We start from the raw sequence: 20,822 nt of genomic DNA, 5'->3' as shown, positions 1-20,822 counted from the left end.
TGAATGGGCCAATTCTAATGTGGTGAAGTAGAATAGAGATTAAATATGAAATTTTCATTTGGATTTTTAAAAATCAGCTACCCAAGTATAGGAAAGGGGATAAGGGCTAAGCAGCAATTTGTGTGGGGGAATAAAAGAGGAGTTTTCAGACTTCTAGGCTGTTTTCTTGTTATGTCCAGTATTACAGTATCCAGATTCTGGGCGTAGACATGTTCTCCTGGGACACCTATGATCCTTAAATTATCTTTGCCCATCCTGTGTTTAAAAGTTAGTCACTTGAGCTTATATTCATGTGATTTTGTCGTTGCCTTTTGCATCTTTTATGTCAAATTATCCTCTGCTTCAATGTTTTCGTGTTTCAACTCTTACTTTTTTTAAACTTTTTTTATTTCATTAATTTATTTTTATTTAACTTCCATATGCTTTTGAGTTGAAAATTTTTCTCCCAATTCCTCCCCTCCACCGTCTCCAAGACGGCACACAATCTGATATAGGCTTTACATTTACTTTCCTATTAAACATATTTTCACATTAGTGAAGTTGTAAGTAAAAAATAAAACCAATAGGAGGAACCTTCTGAAAGATGAAACAAAACTCAACAGAAGGTAAAAATAAGTGATAGCGATTCGACTTCCATAGTTCTTTCTTTGGATGTGGACAGCATTTTCCATCCCGAGGCCTCTGGAGATGTCTTAGATCCTTGTGATGCTGCAACTCTTACTTTTTTAGAGAGAGTATCACAGATTCAATTTTTTTAATGTACTAATTGTGTTTTGTAAGTTTACATTGACACTTCTAATTCTGATTTCTGACCTATATTCAGTCATTATTTCTTCTTTTATGGATTGTATTACTGGGTTCAATATAATCAGCAGTGTGAAGTAGCAACCCAAAAAGCTGACCCTAATTCTGTTTGTAACCCCAAAAGTTGACACAGTCTCAGACTTCAGTACTTTAAGGACTTTTGATGTCATCAGTATAGTTCTTTCCTCCAACAGTGCAAAATGCAACTCTTTGAGAGTTGCTAAGACTGAAAGTTTTAACAGCCTATACTTGAAGTCTTTCTGGTTTGGTAGAACCTACCACGGTTCACCCTGTGCTAGCATAAACTTTGAGAACACAGGGTCGTCCCCACCCCATAATGAGGAATCGAAGTAGGTCTATTGTGACGATTCAATCTCAGGCTATACTAACAGTGGTGTAGCAACAGTACTCAGAATGCAGGTCATAGTTCCACCCTCTCTAGACTTCATTTAAAGTTTTGTGTCCACTTGTGGGGGCCTCATCTTAGTAGAAACCTCTGTGGGTCCAGAGCCACCCTGATGGTGAGGAGGGGAGCTGATTGCATGAAGAAATACTGCAGTAAGTATGGGAATAAGTTGAAGGCAATGGGAATGTTTATTTAGCCTGGAGAAAGAAAGCTTTAAGTGGGTGGTGAGAGGTCATAGAGATCAGAGATTTAGAGCTGGAAGCCATCTAATCCAACCCTCTTGCTTTATAGAGGGAAAAAGTGAGGCCCTGGGAAGTTTAATGACTTGCCCAAGGTCACATATCTATTAAGTTTCAGAGATGGAATTTGAACCCCAGGTCCCTTCATTCCAAGCACGTGGATTCTTTCCACTGTGCCACATTATGAAAGAGAGTTGTCTAAGTATTTGAAGGGCCGTCACGTGGAAACAGTACTAGCTGTTTTTGTTTGGCCACAGAGGGAAAAATGAGAAGATGCTGCACAGTCCTAGATTTCAGCTTGTTTGTTTTTTTTGGGAGGGGGGGTAGTACGGTACGACTTCTTAAATAGCCCAGGGTGCTAAAATTTGGGAAGGTAGTGAGCTTTCTGTCACTGGAGGACTGTAAGTGTAGATTAGTGTGTGGCTGCTCAGGTATGTTGTAGAAAGTATCACCACTCATAGGAGCCAGGCTAGACTTATGAGATCCCTTCCAACCCTAAGATTATATGATTTGTGGGCTGGTATGACAAAGGAAGGCCTCTTGAGCCTTACCCCTATGTTGATGCTTTACTTATCTTGCAGTTTATTTAAAACAACCCCAGGGTCCTCAATGTTCAACAAGTCTTGCCGCTTTAAAAGGTAGATATTCTGTTTCAGTTCAGCCAGGAAGTAGAATATTCTTTTATTTCCTAGCTTTCTTGTGAAAATAATAAAGTGAAATTAGAACTTTTTGTTCCTATAATGAAGGAGAACTTAAAAACTAATCTGTATTAAAATAGTGGCCAGTAGCAATTTTTAGTCAGGTCAGAAAGATTGAGAAGCAAGAAAAGAAGAAACTGGATGAAAGTAGTAATAGAATCTTTCAAGTATTTTTCACTTAATCTTTGATCCTCAGACCTGTAAAACGTTTTGGCTGGGTAACTACACATATCCTTTCAATGTCTACTATATGCAGAGCACTGTGGTAGGTGCTTGGGGAATATTAAAAAATAAATTGGACATGGTCTCTGCCTTTGTAGCTCTTTCAGTCTAATAATACCCTTATTCCTTATGCAATCATAGAAAAAAATAGGGAAATTATTAGGGCTAATTGGAATATATCATTGGGTATTAGAGGTTTGGAAAACAGTGCTAAATGAATCCAGTTTCTATTTTCTGTTACACTTCAAAATGTTGGCTACAAAATAGCTGGTTGAATTTTAACTAATTGATTATAATCAGTCAGTTCTGAGAATTTTCTACAAGTTTCTTTTCCAGTGCAGTATACAAATTCAGCCAGTCATAGAGATCATATGACATAGATTAAAGAGATATTTTTTTCCCTTTGACTAGATGACTATTCTCTGCATTTGTTGTCAGGAATCCAGTCTTGGTGTCCAGCTCTTTGACCTTGACATCAGAAAAGGTTCCCTGAGGAGGAAGCAAAAGAAATGCATTAAAAATAATGCTGTCTACATTGAGTTAGGTAATGGTCCTCACAAGCAAGTTTTATGTTGTGTATTGGAATTGGAAAGAAGAAAGAAAATGTTTTTACTTAAATCCACTGACATTTTGTATGTAGCAAACAGCATTAGAAAGAAAAAAAATGCAGTAATTGGCCCACAATTTTAAGGCTTCTAGTATATTACATGTAGGGTAACTACAGGTAAGCTGAGTCTGTCAGTTCAGTTCAGTGACATTAACATAGTACCTATTGTACATACGGCACTGTACAGATGTTATAAGAGGGGAAAGATAATTAAGTAAAATAGTAAGGGGGCTTACAATCTAAGGAAGTGATGGAACCAGAAATACTCATTTATTTTCCCCCCTGGCTGAATAAGTATTCCTGGAGAGAAATAACTTGGGAACATAGGACTCGTGGGAGTTTTGGGTAGCCAGGAACAGATGGGACAAATCTGGAAGAGCTTGGTGGCAGAAGTGAGCTTAATGCTCAGTCTGCTGGTGGCTTTATCATCGAATGGCATAATATTTGCAAAGTGCTAAGCACAGTGCCTGGCACAGTGTAGTCACTTAATAAATGCTTATTCCTCTCCTTTTTGTAGAATGGAGGGCTTAGAAGGGATATTGTTTTATAAACACCTTATTCACCTCAACTAGAAGACCTGCTTCTAACTTGTATTTTGTGGTGTTGGGGGAATTTTTTAGGATCTGATTCTTCTGAAGATAGTGTAAAAAATGCAGTCTGTAACAGGTAAGTTGAAGATCAATCAACTAGCATTTATTAAGCACCTACCATGAACTAGGTTCAGGGAATACACTTAAAGAGAAAACCCTTTCTGCATATTATTTGATATGTATGTGAAATAAATTATCTCATTTGATCCTCACAGCAACCCCATGAGACAGGTGTTCTAAAGATCCCTATAAGGAGACAGGCTGGAGAAAGCCACTTAGTTTATGCGAGGTCACCCAGCTAGTAATGATGTATGGTGGGACTCAAATCTAGGTCTTCCCAGCTCCAAGTCCAGGGTGTTTTCTGCTTCTAGTCATGTACTTGAGAGAACAGTTAGGTAGTGTTTTCACCGTAAGGGAGTATTGATACTCAAAGTTTACATAAATTAGAATCAGGCCTGGAAGGGACATTCAGGATCATCTAAGCTAGCCCCCTCATTTCACAAATGAATTAGCCTGAGTCTAGCCACCCTGGTTCTGAAGATCAGGCATTGTCTAAAAGATTTCATAGAGTTTGCTGCTTTTTTTATTTTATCATTGGCTTTCATAACAATCTGATTTAGCCAGAGCATTCTGAGAATGGATGTGACTGAGAGAGATTTGTGTTTTCTAATTAAGAAACAGGGGGAGTTTGAGAAGGGATGACATGGGTATAGCTATAAATGTAGATGAAGCCCATGTAAATTTTGGGAGCTGCTGAGCATTTAGGATGACCCCATTTCCGTGTTATATGCCCTCCTATCCCCTCAAAAAAGGAACCCATACCCGATTGCCGTCCATTGTCATAAATTATAATGTCAGGCAAGTAGCCACAAGTTGTTGGAGAAAACATAGCCCAGCCTGAGTCTTCTTTACAATTCTGCCTGGCTGGATCGGGTGATGGCATCACTGAGAAATCTTTTTTTTAATTAATTAATAATTAATTAATTTGTTTGTTTTGGGGGGGGCGATGGGAGTTAAGTGACTTGCCCAGGGTCACACAGCTAGTAAGTGTTATGTGCCTGAGGCCTGATTTGAACTGAGGTCCTCCTGAATCCAGGGCCGGTGCTCCATCCACTGCACCATCTAGCTGCCCCTGAGAAATCTTAACATAATCAGTACTATTAGCCAAAAAAAAAAATTATTACAAGTCCATGAGACTTGTTACAACAGGATTTATTACAAGAGAAAGGCACGTGCATATGGGAAGTCCTTAGGATCCCAGCAGTGCAGGGAAAGCCGTGGGGATTTATGTTACAGGGAAAAGGGGGAAGTCATAGGGAAGGGGAAAAGGACTAATCCACTCCTGAAGGAGAGGGGAAGGCCATGGCAAAAGTAGCGTTCTTTTCCTTTGGGAACTGCTAGACCATGAAGATAGGATGGAAATATGGCAACTCACGAAGACAAATTCAGGGGAGCCCTCAACAGTACTTTACTAGTTTATCCATTTTCCCTAGTAGCAGAACTGGGAAATAGATTTGTGGGAGATTGCTGAAGACAGTAACAGGGGGCACAAGGCAGTAAAGAGAAAACATATCTGGCTAGAGTGTTTCTGGATATTCTGTGGTTTTTCCTGCAACTTTATATCCTCTACAAAGTCTTGTGTGGACCGACTACTCTGCCTTCTTGGGAGGGACGCTGCCCTTCTCTGAATGGTGCTTTTGTTGTAAGATATTTATATCATCAGTTCTGTTTGTTTGTTTTGTTTTTGCTTTTTTTTTTTAGTGAGGCACTTGGGGTTAAGTGACTTGCCCAGGGTACACAGCTCGTAAGTGTAATGTGTCTGAGACTGGATTTGAACTCAAGTCCTGCTGACTCCAAGTCTGGAGCACTATCCACTGCGCCACCTAGCTGCCCCTGCCCCTATATTGTCAGTTCTGACTAAAGCATTGCTGGTCTCTACCACTTTGCCCTTTAAGACCTTCAAACTCTGACGTTCTTATTCTGACTATGAAATTGGTAGCAGCAACATTGTGAGAGGAAAAAAGCACTGGATTTAGATTCAGAGTGTGGGCAGCTAGGGGGAAAAGTACAAGATCTGGAGTCAGGAAGACCTGAGTTCAAATCCAGTCTTAGACACTTACTAGCTGTGCAATCCAGGCAAGTCACTTAACCCCTGTTTTTCTCAGTTTCCTCAACTGTAAAATGGGAATAATAATAGCAGCTACCTCCCAGGATGGTTGTGAGGATCAAATGAGATAATAATTGTAAAGCACTTAGCTTTAAAATTGGCACATACTAAATAAGCACTATATAAATGTTAGCTATTATCATTGTTATTATTAATTACCTTAATTCAAATGCTGTCCACTCATTACTAAGGTTAAATCACTTAACTTCTTTGTACCTAAGGGTCCTTATATATAAAAGGAAGAGGCTATACTAAGTTATTTAAGACTCCTTCAAATTGTAAATCCTAGGAGAACTACTTAATGTTCTAGCTCAGTTTTAGTTCTATGAAGATACAACTTCTCTTTCTCATTAGAGCCTCTGTCTCCTTTCTTATAGTGTGGAAGACCAAGAATTGTGCCAAACCTCACCACGAAGAACCAGATCTAAAGTCAGATTAAAGCCCAAGGGAAAAGGTAATGACAATCTTTCCTCCTCTTTCCTGACTTTCCTGAGTGCAGAAGAAAGCATGGGTAGATGCGGTATTGCCAAATAGCCCTGAAGAACAACAGGGACCTTTTATAATCCATAGCATCCTTTGCCTTGTATAGAACAGCAGTCTCAGACTTACAATGTAATCTGATGTGTTTGTAGTAATATCCCTTGCTGGAGAATTCTCTCCATGAAGAGGAATGAGACCAAAGATAGAAGGCCAAACTGAAGGCAAAGAAATCTGTTAGCATGCTGAGGAAAACTGCTGATAGCACCTTCAGCTTCCTGATATTCAGATTTGATTTTTATAACCTTTTAGGCCAGACTAGAGTTCATAACCAATCAGCAGCATTGTCTGGCAACTTAAGATAGATAAATAAAGTATTTCACAGGAGAGGGATGGATGGAGAAACAGAGGATTAGCCAAGGGAGAAAAGAGGAGTATGTGTAATGCAACTAGCAGGATTTATTATCAGAATAAGAAAACATTCACTGTTCAAGGGCGGGAGACAAGGGGAGGTGACTTTTTGCAATTGTCAAAGAAGTGCTTTTAGACAAAACTTCTGGATTGAAGTAACCATTGAAACAAAGCTGTAGGTATCTCTTATCCAAGGACAGATAGTTGTTAGAATGGTGCATGAGACCATCTGCTTTACTGTGCCCTTGCATAATTTGGCATATTTTATTTCTCCTTACTTTCCACTATGAGTTTTATCAATTGGTTGGGAAATTCCTACATTGTTAGTCCATTAAGATATCATGAAATCATTGTGATTCCTATTTTTCATTCACACCCTGCATGAAGTTGTCCCAAGTAATCCAATGTCGTTTTAGAAGTACCATCCATTTTTTTAAAACACTCATAATTTTATCAGTATAGGGAACTCCGATAAAGGAAATTCCCTCCACCAACACAGATAGATGCCTTCTCTACAACTTCCAGTTACCTAAAGCAGTTAGAAGTTGAGTTACTTGGCCAGTTTGTCAAAGGCAGGATTAGAGTACCACCTCTAATGCATTGTAAACAAACCCAAGTATAACATTGTTTAACTGACTGACCAAATGCAAATTGGATGATCAATTTCCATAAAGTAGTAAGGCAGCTTTGTTGCTAGAAGTGGAAGACTGCTCAAAAGTAAGATGTTTTGTACTTTGTACTTGGATGTTCACCTTAATTTGTCAAATGAATGTCCCATTAGCATCCCTGTAGCTCCTTGATGCATCTTGGCAGGAAGTTTAAGCTCCATGACTTAGCCCTTCTGTTCCCAGGCTAGTCTGTTCTTCTTCTTCTTCTTCTTGCAGATGCTTTTTAGTTTCCCTAACTCCCTAATCTACTGTATCCTTACTGTACCCTTCAGGATTACAGGGTTACAAAGATTGCTGGCTCCACTACTTTTCCAGAGGTCTGCTGCTCTAAGTGGACCCTGGCTTTTCTTCCTGCCAAGTCAAAAGTGATTGATAGGGGACCCACAATTAAAGTCTTACCCCAAAATGCGACTGCTTCTTCTTTTTGGTTTTGATAAGTTGGGGCCTCCATGTCTCTGGCTTCTCATTGAAGCAATAACTTAGTGATCTGTCTTCTCCATCCAGCCCATTAACTTTTCTTTATCCTTGGTAATTATACTCATCCCAGTGCTCATTTTTCTTTTTAAAAATTTTAAAATTTATTGCATTAAATATTTTCCAATTACTTGTAAAAAATGTTTTTAACAGTTTTAAAATTTTTGAGTTCCAGGGGTGGAGCCAAGAGGAATAAAAGTAATGGCTTGCTTGAGCTCTCCCCCAAACCCCTCCAAATACCTGTAAAAAATGACTCTAAACAAATTCTAGAGCAGCAGAACCCACAGAAAGACAGAGTGAAACAAATTTCCAGCCCAAGACAACCTGAATGGTTGATAGGAAGAGTCTGTTGCTCTCGGCTAGGAGAGGAACACAATTCAGCGTGGGCTGTGCAGGCAAAGATAGGGCCCCAGCAAACCCATAGCAGGCCTTAGGAGACTAAATCACAGGCAGCTGTGGCAGTTTCCAGACTTCTCAACCCACAAATACCAAAGACAATTTAGGAGGTCAGTGGGAAAGCTCTGTCACACCTGGGTGAGAGGGGAGTGTGGTCCAACCCTGACCCTAGTACAGCTCCAGGATGGCAGCTACAGAAGCTGCTTCTGGAGCTTTCAGCCCACAGATGGTAGGGGGATCAAGCAGCTCATCAGAGGGGAATTGCTGAGGCAGGATTCTCTTGCTTTGCCTGTGCTTGGATCTGGGTCACAGTCCTGGGTGGTGGTCCTGGGGCAAGGAGCAGTGCTGGCGAGGCTGAGCTTGTGTGGTGGTGGTGGTGGTGGAGAGCGAATCCTCACAGTTCCAAGGCAGAAGAGTGCTTGTGATCACTCATAGATAAGAGCACAGTCTAGGAAAGGAGTAAACACCTCTCCTTTGATCACACCACCTTGGAAGAACTGAAAATCTGCAGGTCCCTAGAAGAGTCTCTGAAAACAGCTGCACAAAACCCCTGAAGCTTGGGACAGTACACCCTCCACACTGGAAACAGAGCCCTACCTTAACAAATAGTTAAAAAGTCAAGTAATGGCGGGAACATGAGCAAACAGTACAAAAAAACCATAGAATCTTACTTTGGTGACAAAGAAGATCAAAACATACAACCAAAAAGTAGACAACAAAGTCAAAGAGCCTACATCCAAAGCCTCCAAGAAAAATATGAACTGCTCTCAGGCCATGGAAGAGCTCAAAAAGGATTTTGAAAAGCAAGTAAGAGAAGTAGAGGAAAAATTGGGAGGAGAAATGAGTGATGCAAGAAAATCATGAAAAATGAGTCAACAGCTTGCTAAAGGAGACCCCAAAAAATACTGAAGAAAACAATACCTTAAAAAATAGACTAACCCAAATGGCAAAAGGGGTCCAAAAAGCCAATGAGGAGAAAAATGCCTTAAAAAGCAGAATTGGCCAAATGAAAAAGGAGGTCCAAAAGCTCACTGAAGAAAATGATTTCTTAAAAATTAGAATGGAGCAAATAGAATCTAATGATTCTATGAGAAATCCATAAATTATAAAACAAAACCAAAAGAATGAAAAAATAGAAGACAATGTGAAATATCTCGTTGGAAAAACAACTAACCTGGAAAATAGATCCAGGAGAGATCATTTAAAAATTATTGGGCTATCTGAAAGACATGATCAAAAAAAGAGCCTAGACATCTTTCAAGAAATTATCAAGAAAACTGCCCTGATATTCTAGAACCAGAGAGTAAAATAGAAATCAAAAGAATCCACCAATCACCACCTGAAAGAGATCCCCAAAGGAAAACTCCTAAGAATATTGTAGCCAAATTCCAGAGTTCCCAGGTCAAGGACAAAATATTATAAGCAGCTAAAAAGAAACAATTCAAGTATGGTAGAAACACAATCAAGATAAGATTTAGCAGCTTCTACATTAAGGAATCAGAGGGCTTAGAATATGATATTCCAGAGGTCAAAGGAGCTAGGATTAAAAACCAAGAATCACCTACCCAACAAAACTGAGTATGACCCTTCAGTGGAAAAAGTGGATATTCAGTGAAATAGAGGACTTTCAAGCATTCTTGATGAAAAGGCCAGAGCTGAATAGAAAATTCAACTTTCAAGTACAAGACTCAAAAGAAGCATGAAAAGATAAACAGGAAAGAGAATTCATAAGGGACATAGTAGAGTTGAATTGTTTACATTCCTACATGGAAATATGATATTTGTAACTCATGAGACCTTTCTCAGTATTAGGGTAGTTGGAGGGAACATATATATAGACAGAGGACACAGGGTTAGTTGAATATGAAGAGATGATACCTAAAAAATAAAATTAAGGGGTGAGAGAGAGGATTGTACTGGGAGAAGGAAAAAGGGAGAGGTAGAATGGGTAAATTATCTCACAAAAAAGAGGCAAGAAAAAGCCTTTACAGTGGAGATGATGGGGGGGGAGGTGAGAGGGAACAAGTGAATCTTACTGTCATCAGATTTGGCTTAAGGAGGGAGTAACATACACACTCAATTGGGTATGGAAATCTATCTTACCCTACAGGAAAATGGGGGTGGGGGATAAGAAAGAGGGGGATAATAAAAAGGAGAGCAGATTGGGGGAGGGGGTAATCAGAAGCAAACACCTTGGTGGAGTAACAAGGTCAAAGGAGAGAATAGAAAAAACAGGAGATGGGATAGGATGGAGGGGAATATAGTTAGTCTTTCTCAACATGACTATTACGGAAGTGTTTTACATGACTACACATGTATAACCTACATCAAATTGCTTGCCTTCTCAATGAGGATGAGTGGGAAGGGAGAAAGGGAAAGAATTTGGAACTCAAAATTTTAAAAATGAATGTTAAAAATTGTTTTTACATGCAACTGGGAAATAAGACATACAGGCAGAGGGACATAGAAATCTATTCTGCCCTACAGGAAAAATAGAAGGGGGAGGGGTGATAGAAGGTCGGGAGAAAGGGTATTCAGAATGCACACCATCTTGGGGTGAGAGGAGCGGAGAGATGTGGAGAAAATTTGGAACTCAAAATCTTATGGAAGTGAATATTGAAAACTAAAAATAAATTGTTTAAAAAGAAATCTTAAAAAAAGAAAAAGATTAGGGGCAACTAGGTGATGCAGTGGATAGAGCACTGGCCCTGGATTCAGGCGGACCTGAGTTCAAATGCGGCTTCAGACACATAACACTTACTAGCTGTGTGACCCTGAGCAAGTCACTTAATACTATTGCCTAATCCCCCCCCAAAAAAAAAAGATAAAAAAAAATTTTGAGTTCCAGATTTTCTCCCTCACTCTAGCCCCACCACACATACCCTAAGTGGCAAGTAATATAATATTCATTATACATATGAAGTCATGCAAAGCATATTTCCATATTAGCCACGTTGCAAAGGAAAATGCACACACCAGACAAACAAGAAAAATAAATTCCTTTGGAATTGTCTTGGATTGTCTTGATGAGAGTAGCAAAGTCTTTCACAATTAATCATACATATAATATTGCTGTTACTGTGTACAGCATTCTCTTGGTTCTTCTCATTTCACTTTGAATCAGTTCATATAAGCCAGGCTTTTCTAAAACTATTCCTGTCCTTTTTTACAGCACAATAGTATTCCATCACAATTTTATACCACAGCTTGTTTAGCTATTCCCAATTAATGAGCATCCCCTCAATTTCCAATTCTTTGCCACCACAAAAAGAGCTGCTATAAATATTTTTGTACATATAGGTCCTTTTCCCTTTTTTTTTTTTTGATGGAGGTAATTGGGATTAAGTGACTTGCTCAAGGTCACACAGCTAGTAAGTGTCTGAGGCCATATTTGATCTCAGGTCTTCCTTCAGGGCCAGTACTCTGTCCACTGTGCCACCTAGCTGCCTCTCCTTTTTCTTTGATTTAGTAATACTAAAAATATATGCACCAAATGGCATAGCATCCAGGTTTTTAAAGGAAAAGTTAAATGAATTACAGGAGGAAATAGAGAATAAAATTATACTAGTGGGGACTTCAACTTTCCTCTCTCAGAGCTAGATAAATCTAAGCAAAAAATAAATAAGAATTGAAAGGAATGAATAAAATAGTATGATAGACCTCTGGAGAAAGCTGAATAGGAACAGAAAGGAGTATACCTTGTTCTTAGCTGTACAAGGTGCCTTCACAAAAACTGATTTAAGTATCAAGGCATAAAAACCTCACAACCAAATGCAAAAAATTCTTTTAACAAGATGTAGTTTCCCTGCTTCTCTCTCTCTCTCTCTCTCTCTCTCTCTCTCTCTCTCTCTCTCTCTCTCTCTCTCTCTCTCTTCTCTCTTCTCTCTCTCTCTCTCTCTCCTCTCCTCTCTCTCTCTCTCTCTCTCTCTCTCTCTCTCTCTCTCTCTCTCTGTCTCTCTCTCTCTCTCTTTCTCTCTTTTTTGCAAGGCAATTGGGGTTAAGTGACTTGCCCAGAGTCACACAGCCAATAAGCATTAAGTGTCTGGTCTGAGACTGGATTTGAACTTGGGTCCTCCTGACTCCAGGGCCGGTGCTCTGTCCACTGCACCATCTAGCTGCCCCTCTATCTCTTTTAATTGGGTCTGATTTTGCTTTTACTTTGTCTGAGTTCATAACTGTTAGCCCTGCTTTTTACTTCAGCTGAAGCATAATAGATTCTGCTACAGCTCTTTATTTTTAATTCTGTGTGTCTGTGTCTCTATTTCAAGTGTGTTTCTTATAAACAATATATTGTTGGATTCTGGTTTCTAATCCATTCTGCTATCTGTTTCAGCCATTTTTTATGGATGAGCTTATCACATTCACAGTAATGATTACTAACTGCATTTCCTTCCTTCTTATTTTCTTCTGTTTCTTTTATTCTCTTCCTCTCCTATTTCCCTGTTGAGTAAGATAAATTTCTGTGCCCAATTGAGTATGTGTATCTATTTTTCCTTTTTTGAACCAATTTGCTGTAAAAGCTCTTCCTTACGTGCCTCTTTTATGTGAGATAATTTTCCTCATTCTGTCCCTCCCCTCTTTTCCCAGGACATCCCTCTTTCTCACTCACCTATTTTCTTTACATCACCTCAACATAATTCACTCATTCCCATCCCCTCTCTCTATTTAGAATCCTTCTAACTACTCTAATAATGAGAATGTTCTTAGAAGTTACATGTATCACCTTTCCATAGAGAAGTGTAAAGAGTTTAGCCTTACTGAGTCCCTTATGATTTCTCTGTCATATTTACTTTTTATCTTTCTCTTGAAGTCAAATTTTCAATTTAGCTCTGGGTTTGAAAGTCTTCTATCTTATTAAATATCCATTTTTTCCCCTTGAAGGATTATACTCAGTTTTGTTGGTAGGTTATTCTTGGTTGTAATCCCATCTCTTTTGCCTTCTGGAATATCATATTCCAAGCCTTCTGCTCCTTTAATGTGGTAGCTGCTAAATCTTGTGTGATCCTAACTGTGGCTCCACAATATTCAAATAGTTTCTTTCTGGCTACTTGAAATATTTTGTCTTTGACTTAGTAACTCTGAAATCTGACTATAGTCTTCCTGCGAGTTTTCATTTCATTTCATTTCACCTCTTTCAGGTGATGACTGGTAGATTCTTTCAATTTCCATTTTATCCTCTGGTTCTAGGGTACCAGGGCAGCTTTGCTTTATAATTTCTTGAAGTTTGATGTCCAGGCTCTGTCTTTAATTATGATTTTCAAGTAGACCAATAATTCTTAAATTATTTTCCTTGATCTATTTTCCAGGTTAGTTGTTTTTCTAATGAGATAGTTCACATTTTCTTCTATTTTTTTTCATTCTTTTGACTTTGTCTTGTTGTTTCTTGATGTCTCATGGAGTCATTAGCTTCCACTTGCCCAGTTCTAATTTTCAAGGAATTATTTTCTTCAGTGTGTTCCTGTACCTCTTTTCTCCATTTTTTCAGTTCTGCTTTTTAAGGTGTTATTTTCTTCAGCATTTTTTGTACCTCTTTTACCAACCTGTTAATTGCCTTTTCATGATTTTCTTCCCTTGATTATTTTTCCTCTACCACTCTTATTTGATATTCAAAATAATTTTTTAGCTTTTCCAGGAATTCTAAGCTCAATTCACATTTTTTCTTTGAAGATTTGCTTGTAGCTGTTTTGACTTCATTGTCTTCTTCTGAGTTTGTGTCTTGATCTTCCCTATCACTCTAACAGCTTTTCAAGGTCAGGTTCTTTTTTTGTTGTTTGCTCATTTTTCTAGCCTGTTCCTTGGCTTTGAATATGTTAAAGTTGGGCTGTGTTCTGTCCCAAGCTTCAGGCTTTTTTGCACTTCTGTTTTCAGAGCTAGTGATTACTCTGCTCCTGGACTGCACTCTGTTCCTTACCCTGGAAGGGCCCCTGACCTCTTGAGATTACAAGCCACATGGTTCCTCAGGATCCTTAATCCCTTCTGACCAAAAGCAATATGGCTCCTTAGGGCCCCTGCTTCCTCTTTACCAAAATGCTCCTCTCTGCCTTTGACCTGTGACCCAGAAGTGGATATAGGCAGTAGTCTTGCCAAACATCTTCCTGTCCTGCATCTGATGCTAGCATGGGGTTGCCTGTAATCTCTTTCTGACCAGTTGCCATGTCTCTTACTGTCTTTTGACTTGAGAGTTTCCAAAGCTGCTGCTACTTCTATCACCATTACTTAGTCCCACCACTAATGTTGCATTCATGTGGTCTCTAGGCTAGCCTCTACCCCCATGTCGCAGATCACTCCTTCTGACCTCCTAAGTTGTCTTGAGCTGCAAAAAATGTCTTACCCTGACCTTTTGTTGGCTCTGCCACACCAAATTTTGTTTGGAGTTATTTGGAGGGGAATCTTGGGAGAGAGGTCAGCTGAAAGCTTTACCTAATCTGCCGTCTTACCGCAGTCCTGATTTTTTTGTTTCCTATTAGACTTGGGGGGGGGGAGGAATCTATGTTAAGCACTTAGAGTCAGTTTTGGCAGCCCAAGAACATAATTCCTATCTACAGTTTTATTTCTATGAAAATTTTTGCTCCTACCATCATGTCATTTTATTAATGTACTGTTGTCTTCCACTTTACATTGTGGTATTTGTCATTTTCTCTTGTGTTTTGAGTTTTTTAAATGTATGGAGCATGGTTCAGTAGATGGAGCATAACCTTGGGTGGATGGGACTTAGCCACTTTAGATTTAATAAGCTTTTAGATGATGAGGAGGAAGCCGTACAATTTAGGAATAAAGAAATTCTGGGATTAAATTTTAACTATTTTTTTAAAAAAGGAATGAGAATCGTAATAGAGAATAAATGAATCTATAAACAGACTTAATGATACATAGTGTGTATAATTCCATTATACTTATTAATCTTTCTAGGTTGTTTTCCATGAATATAGCTACTTGCATAATTTTTAAAGTTCTATTAAAATGTATTTTAAATGAAACATAAGCCTACAAGTGCTTTGTTATTTTTGTATTTTTTTTTCAGCTGAGTATGAGTTACCTGAGGGGACCATAAAGAGCCTGCAACAGCATCAGCCTAACACCGAGGATGTGCACGTCAACGAGGAGAATGCCACTGAGGGACATCCAGACGAGTCTCAGGGTATTTCTTCCTCAAACTTGAGTATGGAGCCATGTGGCACAGACACTCATGCCAGCTCATTACTTCCTGAAACCACCAGTTTATTGCCCAACATAGACAGAATGAACGTAGAAAAGGCTGAACTCTGTGATAAAAGCAAACAGCCTGCCTTAGCAAGGAACCAACAGAGCAGTCTCGATGAAAGTAAGGAAATATGTAGTGCTGGGAAGAGCCCAGGTGCCTGTGAGCAGCATGAGCAGAATACCCATCGTCTATGTGAGAGGCAGGAACTAGAGGAGAAGCCACAGCACCCTGAGAGCCCCAGAGGTAATCCTCAGAACGGCTTGTCTGGAACCAAACTGAAAAGCAGCATTCAGAAAGTTAATGAGTGGTTATCCAGAAGCAATGACATTTTAGCCTCTGATAACTCCAATGGTAGGAGCCATGAGCAGAATGCAGAGGTGCCTAGCACCTTAGAAGATGGGCATCCAAATACTGCAGATGGAAATTCTAGCATTTCTGAGAAGACTGACCCAGTGGCTGATGCCACTGATGATGTATGGCCACCTGTGCCTGAAAGAAGCTGCCCTAGGCCTGCAGAAAACAATATTGAAGATAAAATATTTGGAAAAACCTATCGGAGAAAGTCAAGTCACCCTAATTTGAATTATATAACTGAAAACTTGTTTGCTGAAGCTATGGCTCCTGATTCTTTGATCCCTCCACAGCCTCCCAAAAACACCAGGTCAAAGCGTAAAAGAAAGACCATATCTGACCTGCAGCCTGAGGATTTCATCAGGAAGACAGACATTCCAGTCATTCGCAAAACCCCTGAAAAGAAAAATCACTCTGTTGACCAAATTCTCGAAAGAGAACAAAATGACCAAGTGATGAACACGGCTAACAGTCTCCCTGAACAGAAAGCCCTAGATGGTCATACTGTAGGGGAAGTGAAAGATGTTCAGGTATTAGAACTGTTCTCTGTGGAGAAAGAATCCACTTTCAGAACTGGAACAGAGCCTGCAGCTGGCAGCACAGATCACGGGGAACTTGAATTAAATAGTAGAGATGTCAAAATGACAAAAAAAGACAGGCTGAGGAAGAAGCCTTCAGTCAGGATTGTCCATGCTCTTGAGCTCGTAGTTGATAGAAACCCAAGCTCTTCTAATGAGAGTGAACTACAGATCGATAGCTATCCCAGCAGTGAAGAGATAAGGAAAGGAAATAATTCTAAACAGAAGCAAATCAGACGCAGCAGAAGGCTTCAGCTGCTATCAGAAGAAATTGCGGTTGGAACCAAGATGGCCCATAAGCCAGTTGACCAAGCAGAAGAAAGTTGTATCAGTGAAGTCTTCCCAGAACTAAAAATAAGAAACATGCCTGCCCGTGCTACTGACAGTCTAACTACTGATAGAGATCAAGTGTTAGCTAGCTGCAGTTTCACAGAAGAAGGAGATGAAAGGAGCCTGGAAGCAATCCCAGGCAGCAAAGACCAAGACCTGGCATTGAGTGGAGGAGAGGGGTTGCAAGGTGAAAGAGCCCCAGGAAGCCTGGAGGCTTTGGAGGCTCCTGATACTGATTGGGACACTCAGGAAAGTACCTCATTGTTTCCAGCTGATACTCCCCAAAATTCAAAAGCAGAACCCAGTCCTCACAGAAGTCACTGTGAAATAATGGAAACCCCCAAGGAACTCTTAGATGGTTGTTCATCCAAAAACACTGAAAGTGGCAAAGAAGATTTGAGGAGCCTGATGGGACAGGAAGGTCAAAATGCCTCCAAGACAACCACAGAAATGGAGGATAGTGAACTCGACACCCAGTATTTACAAAATACTTTCAAACGTTCAAAGCGCCAGTCATTTGCTCTATGTTCCAGCCCAAGGCAGCAGTGTATGAAACCCTCTGCTGTCCCTGGGACTGTAAGTCAGCAGAGTCCAGATAACGCCACAGATTGTGGAGGCCAGGAAAAAGAAAAGCAGGGAAACAGAGAATCCAGCAAGCCTGTGCAGCCAAAGTCTGCAGTCATGAGCTTAGTTGCGGCTTGTCAGACAGAGGAGAGGAAGCCAGGTGATCATGCCAAATGTAGCACCACGGGAGTGTCCAGGCTTTGTCACATAGCTCCATTACATGGTGGCGATGACTGTGAACACATCGCTGGAAACAACCAGGGAATTTCACAAGTTCTTGATGGAAAACAGTCAGTTTCTCCAGCAAGGTCGTCTGCTAGTAAAACTATGTATACAAATAACCTCCTGGAGGAAAGGTTTGATGAACAGACCACATGTCCTGAAACAGCCATGGGAAATGAAAGCTTGGTCCAAAGCAGCTTAAGTCCAGTAAGCCAAAGTAATAGCAGAGAATATATTTCTAAAGCAACTGACTTAAATAGATTTATCAGCATAGGCTCTAGTGGAGAAAGCAGTCAGGCAGAAGAAGGTGAAAACAAAGAATCTGAATTAAATACATCACCCATATTAAAGCTTGTGCAACCCCAAATCTGTCAACAAAGCTTTCCTCAGGATAATTGCAAAGAGCCTAAAAGAAAAGGAAAGGAAGGAAATGGAAAATTAGCTCAGGCCATCCGGACAGATTCATCCCCATGTTTAGAACAAACTAAAGAGAGTACACATTCTTCTCAGGTTTGGTCTGAGACGCCCGACTTGTTGGACAGCGATGGTGAAATAAAAGAAAGCTTTGCCGAAAGTGACATCAAAGAACAATCTGCTGTTTTTGACAAAGTTGGTAAAAGTTTTCGGGTAAGACAGTCTAGAAAAAGCCGTAGCCCTTTAGCCCATAGAAATCCCAGTTTGACTTGGAAATCCCGAAGACAGGCCCGGAAACTGGAGTCCTCAGAAGAAGAAGATACCTCCAGTGAAGAGGGAGAGCTTCCAAGCTTTCAAGACTTGATATTTGGCAAAGCAGCAAGCACACCCTCTCAGCCCACCAAAAGTAAAACTATTGCCGTAGAGCTTCCAACAAACAAGGCAGAGGAGAATCCAGCCTTCCTAAACAGAGATATTGGGAGTGCTAGCAATATTCAGATATCATCTGGGGAAGCATCCCAGGATGATAATTCCAGCCAAGATTCTGAATGCTCTGGTAGCTTATTTTCTTCACACTCTAATTCATTAGAAGACTTAACTGGAAAAGCAAATGACAAGGATTCTGCCTTGGTGTTTGGTTCTTCCAAACAAGGGAGAAGTCAGCCCAGAACCCAAGAAATGCAGAGTGGCAGTGAGATGCCCAAGGTTTCTCAAGATGAGGGAGAAAGGGAAAGTGACCTAGATGAAGACCATCACCTCAAGGACCAGGGTGTGGATGCAAATTTAGGTATTGGCCCCAGGCTTTTGTGTTTGCTGAACTCTAGTTTATACTACTGATGTAAATGTTTGTTTTTAATGCCTTTGGATAAATGTGTTTAAAGAGATATGAAAATTTATGTCTCAACTTTAAACTTTCAGCCCTATTTTATCCTCAGGTAATTTTCCTTCAGAAAGAAATTTTGAATGAATGACTGTGGAGTTAGAGGACACATCTCTGTTTGAATGAGACATAGTAGAATTTCTTGAGATCATAACTTATTTTTCGAACAGGATCTTTTAGGTGCCTGCCTTAGGTTCTAAAAAGAAAGGGAGGGCTTGTCTTTGTATGTGTGTGTGTATGATGTCAGTGGAAAGAAATAATCTGTCTGATGAAAGCAACCATCTTTTTAAAAGTTTAGTTTTAAATGTAATTCTAACTGGTTCCCTTGTACAAAATTAAAATTCCATAATGATATTTATTCCCCCCCAAGAAAAACATTTGGGAAACTTAAAAAAGCATTGTGTTTTAATGTGTTGTTATCTCACTTTACAATTTACATCTATTTTCTTTTTTCAAAAAATCATTTAAGGTGAATCTGCATCTGGGTATGACAGTGAAACAAGCCATCCTGGAGACATTTCACAGCTATCCTTTCAAAGTGATATTTTAACCACTCAGGTATGAAAACTGATGTGTGTATCTGTGTTGTATTTGTGTGTGTGTGTGTGTGTGTGTGTGTGCATGCATATATCTTCAGCATTCATCTATATATATGTCACATATTTCACACTTACTTACATATTGTTATTATCTTTTACTTGAGAAACCTGAGGGCTACTACAATGAGTAACAGTGCTGTCATCAAGTGATTCAATTTCAGGTCCAGGAACAAAAAAAGTAGCCTTTTAATAATTTCTCACATGTATGAAATCCTCCACTGTCCTTCTACCCTAATATCTCATTATAGCATAATCTTGGGTTCTCAAAGGATATACCATAAGTATAAAATCAGTCTGGTACAATCAGGTTGGAAAGACTTCACGTACAAGCCTGATGACATGTCTGTCTTCCAAGGTCTAGCCTACCCAGGACTGAGAAGCATATCATCAGATAGCAGTTCACATAGATCATCTTTTAAAACAGGGGTTATTAATCTGAGGTCTGTGAACTTGTTTTTTTTTTTTTGGCTAAGCAATGGGGTTAAGTGACTTGCTCAGGGTCACACAGCTAGTAAGTGTCAAGTGTCTGAGGCCGGATTTGAACTCAGGTCCTCCTGACTCCAGGGCTACTGCTGTATTCACTGTGCCACCTAGCTGCCTCTGTGAACTTGTTTCTTTAAAAATGTTTTGATAACTATATTTTGATGTAATTTGTTCCCTTTGTAATTCTGTGTATTTGATTTTATGTATTTAAAAAATCTGAGAAGGGCTCCCTAGGCTTCAGACTGACAGAAGGAACACACAACACACACAAAATTAAGAACTTCTTCTGTTCTAAAGTATGGAAGAGTTTTAATTAGCAGGAATTCTGACCATATCTTTTGTTTTCCCTCAGAGAACCTGCTAGGGCTGTAGCAGACACTTTGTTCATTCATTCATTAAGTGTTAATTAAGTCTTATCATTGTCCTCTGTAGTGGATTGTGTGGCATTCTATCACGAATTGATTTAACGGACATTTGTTAAGCATCTAATAAGTGGGAGGCACTCCGCTAGATGACACAAAGAAATGACCAAGAAGTTGTTCAGGTGATAGAGACAAAAGGAAGGACACTATGGTGACCTTTAAGGAACTTATCTCCTGCTGGGGCAGATAGAAAATGCTCCCACATAAGTAGAAATCAAAATAAAATGCAATAACATCAAAGAATAGAGACCCTGATCAAGCTTCAAGGAAATATGAAGACAGAGAGGCTTCTTTGAGCTGTGGGGGGAATCAGGGAAGGTTGCACCGAGGAGATGGTGCTTGAGCCCACCCTTCTCCCCAGGGCAGAGAGACAGCCTAGAGAGCTTTGGAAAGCCTTAGTCACTCTTGCTTTTGTTCGAATACTTATGTATAGAGGCATTGATTAGCTCACAATACCAAACTGGAACCTATGTGGTTTTCTTCCTGTTTGTAAGCATGTTACCTTTCAATTTTTAAGATTTAAAATTAAAAAAAAAATCCAGGACCTGTGTTTTTCTCTCATTTTGTAGGCCTTTGCAGTTTTTTCTTTTCAAATACCAGTGATCTATTCTGAAAATAT

General features: G+C 39.6%; 1 protein-coding gene across 2 annotated transcripts in view; it reads left to right on the top strand.

The window, feature by feature from the left end:
• The window catches only part of BRCA1 (BRCA1 DNA repair associated), a 73,041-nt gene that overhangs the window by 18,359 nt on the left and 33,860 nt on the right, over window positions 1–20,822 (top strand). Inside the window, exons 7-11 of one of the 2 annotated variants that reach the window (XM_020972622.2) lie at window positions 2,808–2,913; window positions 3,597–3,642; window positions 6,111–6,187; window positions 15,181–15,297; window positions 19,169–19,257. In XM_020972622.2, the coding sequence (XP_020828281.1) occupies window positions 2,808–2,913; window positions 3,597–3,642; window positions 6,111–6,187; window positions 15,181–15,297; window positions 19,169–19,257 (435 nt within the window). Of the gene's footprint in view, window positions 1–2,807; window positions 2,914–3,596; window positions 3,643–6,110; window positions 6,188–15,180; window positions 18,607–19,168; window positions 19,258–20,822 lie in introns of both variants that reach the window. The other variant, XM_020972620.2, reaches the window with a different exon arrangement.

Source organism: Phascolarctos cinereus, unplaced genomic scaffold (genome assembly GCF_003287225.1).
Source record: "Phascolarctos cinereus isolate Bilbo 61053 unplaced genomic scaffold, phaCin_HiC Scaffold_5;HRSCAF=322, whole genome shotgun sequence".
NCBI lineage: Eukaryota > Metazoa > Chordata > Mammalia > Diprotodontia > Phascolarctidae > Phascolarctos > Phascolarctos cinereus.
Note: the sequence above shows the minus strand (reverse complement) of the source record. Positions and strands in the feature narration are given on the sequence as shown.